This window comes from Zingiber officinale, chromosome 3B (assembly GCF_018446385.1).
Source record: "Zingiber officinale cultivar Zhangliang chromosome 3B, Zo_v1.1, whole genome shotgun sequence".
Taxonomy (NCBI): domain Eukaryota; kingdom Viridiplantae; phylum Streptophyta; class Magnoliopsida; order Zingiberales; family Zingiberaceae; genus Zingiber; species Zingiber officinale.
In genome coordinates, this window is record NC_055991.1 from 36,686,210 (window position 1) to 36,694,151 (window position 7,942).

Here is a 7,942-nt window from a genome sequence, read left to right on the forward strand (position 1 = left end):
AGGGGCTCGAGGTCCAACCGGCCAAAGGGTCCGGTCAGATAAAGGCTAGTCGAATGACCACTTGGCTCAGACAATCATACGCACTAGCTTCGAATACTGACACTCATTGATTTTAATTGTCATACCAACCGGCCCGACTTAAAGGCTCTACCTTATTCATCGCATCAAAACCTTCAGCGCACCATCGATAATTCATAACTTGTAAATCTAATTGTTGGACCTTTGTATCCGACTAGAGGGGGTGAATAGCTTTTTCTTGATTTTTTACCTATAAATGGTTAGCGGAAGCAAGAAACATAGAAATGAAATAATGAGATATAAGAAGGCAATGCTAACTTTTCAATTTACTTGGTCTCCACCTCCTTGAGGTGGCTAATCTAAGGCACACATGCACACAATCAAGCTTCACTATGATCTTCTCCTTCTCGAATCAAGAATGAAGGTAGAGAAACCTTTACACGATGATCACTTCTTCTTACAAGATGGAAGATGAGCTTAGGAAGAGATTGAAACCCTTTTGGAAGCTTGGAGATCACTTAGAGAGCTTAAAGTGTTTTTGCATAAAAAATTATCTTTTCTCCAAGCTCTCAAGCCTTTTATATCTATTGCTGAAAACCTCGATACCAGTCGATTAATAAATTCATCAGTCTACTGGTAGAATGTAACGACTACTGTTCTTACAAATCTGTGATGATTTTATACGTCATCAGTCTAATGGCATTATACCAGTCGACTGGTAAAAGTACCAGTCGACTGTTAGCTACTGGCTAAGCAAACAGAATGTTTCTGTTTGCCCCCAGTTGACTGTACTAGTCAACTGGTAAAACCATCAGTCGACTGGTATCGATTATCCTCACCCTCAGAAGTTGCCCTTGAAGCCTTCTTCCTCAGCTTTCGTTCCTCAGATGCACTCAAGCACGCGCCTCTTCTTCGTGCCATCCTTCACGTTGTCTTGAAGTCCGCTTACCTAGGCTTCACTCCATTGCTCCTTATCTGCGGTCCCTCAGATGCACCATCCTTCACCAATCTTCAAGGACCTGAACCATAGGATGAGACTTTTTAAGCTCGTGTGTTTCACCAAGTCCTGCATGACTTAAACATATATCAAAACCAATATGAAACCTAACTTAAACTCTTTGACACACACATCAAAATAATGATCGTACCCGATCAACCCTAGGTCGATTGCATCAACCATTGGTACCAGAGCGTCGATAATGCATTTTTCAACTCAACTCCTCCATTTTTGTTTGATCAATGGCTAAATCTATCTTGTATGGTTTGTTTTCCATGTTGTTTTTGTTTGGATCACAATGGGAACATCATTTTGCATATATATTGTTTAGAGTTAGGCAAAAGCGTAAAGCCAGAGAGGGTACTTCTCGATAGCCTCCTCAATCGCCCTCGGAAGACCGATTTCCTTCCGAGGCCGCTCGGCAACGTTTTGAGAATACCAATTTTATAATGATGAGTTGTCGGTATCTCAATCGACCCTATTTTGTCGAGATTGCCCCCGACATCATTGAAATAGATATGCATTCTAGTTTAGAGAAGTTGCTTAATTGCATGACTACGGTTAATATAGATTTATGCAAGGACTTCTACAATAACCTACGTTCCTATCATATCGGTGGTCAAGCATATGTCACTACTATCGGAGGGATATCCATTGAGTTCACACTTGATGTCTTGAGGTCCTTCTTAGGGTGTAGGAGGTATGCTAGCACATTCACGTGCTTTCTCAGATCGTTGAGCCCCTCACTGAGTGGCTTTCCCAGGTCTCTATAGACATGATTCATCAACATTACTTTCATACTCCTAGAGCTCCTCTTAAATGTATTTTTGATGCCACACGCATGTCAGCTTCTAGTTATATTTTTTCTAAAGTTGTCATTGCATGCACCTTGCCCATTGTCACTAAAGGGTAAGCTAAGATTAGACTACCTCATTTAGTCATGATATATGCATTGGAGCAGCGCCTAGATATTGATGTAGATCTTCAAGTCTCTGAGTCCATCATACACTTTTCTAGACCGGTGCAAGGGAAGTTGTACATGCCATTTTGTCATGTCTTGACCTCGTTCTTCATATCTAGAGGGATTGATGTCACTAGGGGTACATTGCATCAGTTGTCCAAAGATGTTGATCAGCTAGGACCTCGACAGCTATCTCTGGCATAGATTGAGTGACGTCAGGGCGTTATGGTCTGGCGTCGTAAGCATGGACAGGATGATTCAGACTCGGACGATGATGCGGAGGAGGTCTCTGCCCTAGGACCGACACATATGTCCTTGCGACAGCGGGTCATTCACTTGGAGGAGTTTGTTCATGAGGAGTTTAGTGTGACCGTAAATAGCAGACCGAGATGTTTGAGATGATCCGACGCTAGGATCTTGCATACCAAGGTCCTCCTCCTCCTTCCTGTGATGATGTTTAGGCATGGCGCCTGATTTTTTTTTTTTTTTGGTTGGTGTCGGGAGTTTTTGGCTTTGACTTGTTTCTCCTTTATTCATCTCAAACACCATTAGCTTAGACTTGTATTTCATGCCTATATCTCTTTCTGACTTTGCACTCATACTTATGTATGACTTTTATGCCTATTAGTATGCCTTTTAGGCCTATCTATTTTAGGCTTGTGTTTGACTATTATGTTTATGTCCATTTTTGTGTGTGTAATTGTGCTTATTGTATGCTTGTGTTTACCTAGTTTTTATGCCTATTGATGTGTAAGGAGTTTATCTATTGGCTTATTTGAGTAGTACACTTAGGCAGTTATCTTCTCGTCTTACCAGTTGACTGGCAGAAATATCATTCGATTGGTGGATTGTGTTTTCAAGCATTGATTTCAAGATCTTCCCCTAGAACCCTCTTAACTTAGATATATTATGGAATATCCCTCTGTCATCTCACACTTAGAGAGTATTTTGGATTAAGGGGGAGCTTGAATCTGTTTTGGATTTCACTCTCTCTATCTTTTTGTTGTATGTCAAAGGGGGAGAAAAGCAACTGTTTAAGTTAGAAATTTATTTCTCCATATTAGTGTAAAACTTGAAAATTAAGTGATAGAGCATATGTTAAGGGGGAACTTGGATTTTATGCTTCATGTTTACACTATGCTTGTAATTTTCAAAGTTATTATTTATGCCTAACTTAAACATATTGTCTGCCACACATCAAAAGGAGGAGATTGTTGATGCAATCACCAAGGGTTGATCGAGTACGATCATTGTTTTGATGTATGTGTCAAAGAATTTAAGTTAGGTTTCATATTGGTTCTGATATATGTTTAAGTCATACAGGACTTGGTGAAACACACGAGCTTGGAAAGTCTCATCCTATGGCTTACGTCCTTGAAGATCGGTGAAGGATGGTGCATCTGAGGGACCACAGACAAGGAGCAACGGAGTGAAGCTTAGGCAAGCAGACTTCAAGGCAACGTGAAGGATGACACGAAGAAGAGATGCGGACTTGAGTGCATCTGACGGACGAAGGCCGAGGAAGAAGGCTTCAAAGGCAACTTTTGAGGGTGAGTATAATTGATACCAATTGACTAATGATTTTACCAGTCCATTGGTACAGTCGACTGGGGGTAAATAGAAACATTCTATTTGCTTAGCCAGCAACTAACAGTCGACTGGTACTTTTACCAGTCGAATGGTACAATGCCGTTAGACTGATGACGCACAGAATCCTCGCAGATTTTGTAAGAATAATAGTTGTTACGTTCTACCAGTCGACTGATAGATTTATCAGTCGACTGGTGTTGAGGTTTTCAACAATAGATATAAAAGACTTGAGAGCTTAGAGAGAAGATAACCTTTTATGCAAAAACACTGTTAAGTTCTCTAAGTGATTTCCAAACTTTCAAAAAGGTTTCAATCTCTTCCTAAGCTCATCTTCCATCTTATAAGAAGAAGAAATCGTGTAAAGGTTTCTCTACTTTCGTTCTTGATTTGAGAAGGCGAAGATCATAGTGAAACTTGATTGTGTGCATGTGTGCCTTGGATTAGTCATCTTAAGGAAATAGAGACCAAGTAAATTGAAGAGTTAGCATTGCCTTCTTATATCTCATTATTTCATTTCTATGTTTCTTGCTTCTGCTAATTATTTGTAAATAAAAAATTAAGAAAAACTATTCACCCGCACCCCCACCCTCACCCCCTCTAGTCAGACACAAAGGTCCAACACTAATAACTCATTAGGGGTTCAAAGTTTGATTTCCTATAAAAAAAAACTGCTATGGTATAAAAGCTCTACCTTCATCTTCTTCTCCCCTTTATTATTTAATTTTATTCTTTTATTTCCTTTACTATTTAATTTTATTCTTTCCATACCAACTAAGAAGACTTATTAAACTTCCGTGGTTCCGTGGAAGTTTAATAAGACTTTTATTTTTTATTTTTTTTTCCTGGAGTCATGTACACAGTAAAATATTTAAATTATCATTTAAATACTTAGAGTTCATACTGGAAGATGAAAAAATTTTAAGAGATAGTCAATAAAATTAATTAGAATTATCATTTTTTATTTTTTTTGTTATGGAGACTTATTAAACATCGAATGAGCTTCGTTGGATGACTCTCGACGAGCTCTTTACGCGTGCTAATCTATAAAAAAGCGTTGTCAGCGAAGTTACCTATCGAAGCTAAAGATTTTTTCTGCATTAAATATATTTAAATGACTAAAGACTAGAGGAGTGCCGTCGCTGCCTGAGATGCCACGGCAAATATAAAAATGAAGCAGGCGCAGTTGACAAATTCTATATAATGAGTCATTTGCAGTAATTCTTTTGAACTTGGATGAATTATTAGGGTTAGTTTTTAATCTGAATCATCAAAACAGGGGGAGTTTTAAGTTTCGAATATTTTGCATGTCGACGACAAACTCCGTGAAGCTTGTCCTCCATGATGGTCAGACCGCGACGGAGCCCATTCCGTTCTTCGATCGTGACGAGCAGATTCAGGTGCTTCAGTTATAATTTCTCTTTTGGTTCATCGTGTTAATTTGTGGGTGATTGCAGAGCATGACATTCATGTTGGGATGGACGTCGGTGGCCCTGAGCAAGACATCCCCGTCGGCCGTGGAAGTCGTCGTTCATCAACTGGATCAACAGCCACCGCAACCGCCACCGCCACCGCCACCGTCAGCATCAGAAGAAGAGAACAGAACTGAGATCGTAGTGGAAGATGAAGAGATCAAGCATCAGGAGCACGAACAGGGCAGCACCGGTACCCATTCGTCTGGCCTCATCACCGAACAGTACACCAGGGAGATGCGCGGCCTGCTCATGATCCTCGCCACCCTCTTCCTGCAAATGGCGTACCAAGCGGGCCTAAACCCTCCCGGTGGTTTCTGGCAGGACGACTTGTCGGCGCTGCCTGCGGCCGCCGCCCGGCACAGAGCCATGACCGCCTCGTCGTTTGCCCCGCCTCCTCTCGGAGGAGAAAACGGCAGCGACGCCGTGGTGCCGCACAAGGCAGGGGACCCCATCCTGCGGTCCAAGTACCGGAACTGCTACAACGGATTCGCGTGGCTGAACTCGCTGTCCCTCACGTGCTCCTCGGTGCTGATTCTGTTCCTGCTGGCGCAGCCGCTGTTCCGGAGCCGGAAGGTGAGCCACCCTCGCTGGCCGGTGCTCATCATGTACGTCAATCTGGTGATCATCCTGGCGGCGTACACCACCGGAGCGGTCACGGACGCGGAGCTCATGATCTCGCTGATACCGTTGGAGGTGATGGGCGGGATGAGTGTGATCATTCTGTATATTTACACCGAGGGGAAGTTCTTTAGAGGAAGAAAAACAAGGCGCCAAACGTCACCTTTATATATATAAGCCTTTAATTTGTCATCGAATGATTAAGAAAGGATGAGGTTTCCAGGGAGAAAATAAAATCTTATTAAAAAGGTTAAGAGTCGAGAGGATTGTAGACTTATCAATTGAATCTTTTGCCTATGAATAATATAACATTAGATTAAATTATTTGTATTCTTCATTCATTATAGATCATATTTTTTAACTGAAGCGTAATTAAGTATTTGGCCCTACTGAATACTCAAATTTCCAATTGTAAAAGTAGCACTTATACGATAGACCTTTTGTTGTCTAGTTTCTTCTAATAAATTTGAGTCTCCGTATGAAGGGGAAGGTGAGGGAAGAGGAAGGAGGTGCGATTTTAGGTTGGGCAGAAGAATTAAGGAGGGCATAGATCGGGTCGGACGGGTGATGGATTAGAGGGGGGAGCGAAGTCTGTGGGTGTGGAGAGGGCTAATTCCGCGGAACCGAATGAAAGAAGAGGGGCTGTGAGTCGAACAGAGTGGAGGTGATTGAAGGAAAAGGTACGAAGCAGCCTCAATAAGAGGGATGATTGATAAAGGAGTTAGAGTAAGTCACTATTGTCTATTTGAATAATTACTAGGGAGGGGTTGGTCGAGTTCTTGGACGGTTAAAGTAGGTTCAGGGGTTGGTCGAGTTCTATTTGAATAAGTGTTTTGACTATAATAATATATTTCTTTTTTATCCGTTTCTCTATTTTTATCATAATATATGGCTCCTTAAGGACGGTCTAGCAACTAGCTTTTGAATTTAAATTTTTACATAATCAGATAAATATTTACCCTCATACACGTCTATTATTATTTCAAAAATTAATAAATATTTATGATTTATATTTTCTATATTCATCTTCGGACAAATACGTCTCACTTATCATGGTATGTGTGCCATTGCCACTAGCCACGCTAGCCAGCTTTTTCTACAACTATTATATTTCTTTCCTCCCCCTATTTATTCTCGTCTCGACCCTCCTATTGGCAATCTACAACTTAGTCATCTCATTGTAGAGCATTCTTACTTTCTATCTTTCCTAATATAGTTTTATCGACTCCCGAAAACCTAAAGATGACATCTATATTCCGGAGTGACTCATCATGTTACATTGAAGTATGATATTCTCACGTGAGCTTCGTCTTATCATGGATCCAACATGATACAAATAGGTAATAGCTTAGGTTTGTAAATTACTCACCTTGAAAACATATACTTTCATTCATGTGGTCGAACTTTTCGTATGTGTAAGACTCTTCATGTTCCTTCTATCACTTTACTTTTCATGCATCAATTTGCTCTTGATAATAATGTATTCTTTGAATTTTATTCTCATCATTATCTTATGAATGACAGAAACTATTCAACTCTGAGAAAACCTTAAGATGACCTCTATCATCTTGAATCCATCTTTACTAATGCATTTGCTAGAGAACACATTAACAAATTCTCTTAGCATACACATCTTAGTCATCCCTCTCTATGTCTTGTTCAAAATATCATTAATCAATATGGTCTATCAATTTTTTTAGACTCCTCATCTCATTTATGTGATGCTTGCATTAAAACAAAATATCTAAAGTTACCTTTTATGTCTTCTATTCATATTCGTAGTTTTCCTTTAGAAATTATTTACTCTTATGTATAAGGTTCTGCTCCTATTCTATCTAATCAAAGTTTTCTTTATTATGTTATTTTTATTGATAACTTTAGCAAGTTCACTTAGATTTTTCTTATGAAAAGATGTCTAATTTGTTCAATATTTTTTATTATTTTTAAAAGCATGTTGAACACTACTTTGATCATAAAATACTCTCCTTTTATTCTAATTGGGGAGGAGAGTTTCAAGCATTTCATCATCATCATCTTACCTTCTCTAGCGTCCTTCATTCAGTTTTATCTTTCCATACTCCTGAAAAAATGGATCCGCAAAGAGGAAATATCATCATGTAATTGAAACTATCTTAACTCTTTTTAATCATGACTCAGTTCCTCTTAAATTTTGGGATGACACCGTCTAAACCTCAATCTATCTTATCAACCATTTGCTCACTCCACTACTTCAAAATAAAAATCCCTTGGAAACCTTTATAATCTCTCTCTAGATTACTCATTCTT

General features: G+C 39.6%; 1 protein-coding gene across 1 annotated transcript; it reads left to right on the forward strand.

The window, feature by feature from the left end:
• Positions 1-4,797: 4,797 nt before the first annotated feature.
• LOC121968209 lies at positions 4,798-5,899 on the forward strand. The gene is made up of 2 exons (XM_042518676.1): positions 4,798-4,963; positions 5,021-5,899. Exons 1-2 carry the CDS (start codon positions 4,871-4,873, stop codon positions 5,831-5,833), a joined length of 906 nt encoding a protein of 301 aa, XP_042374610.1. The 5' UTR covers positions 4,798-4,870; the 3' UTR covers positions 5,834-5,899.
• Positions 5,900-7,942: the final 2,043 nt, after the last annotated feature.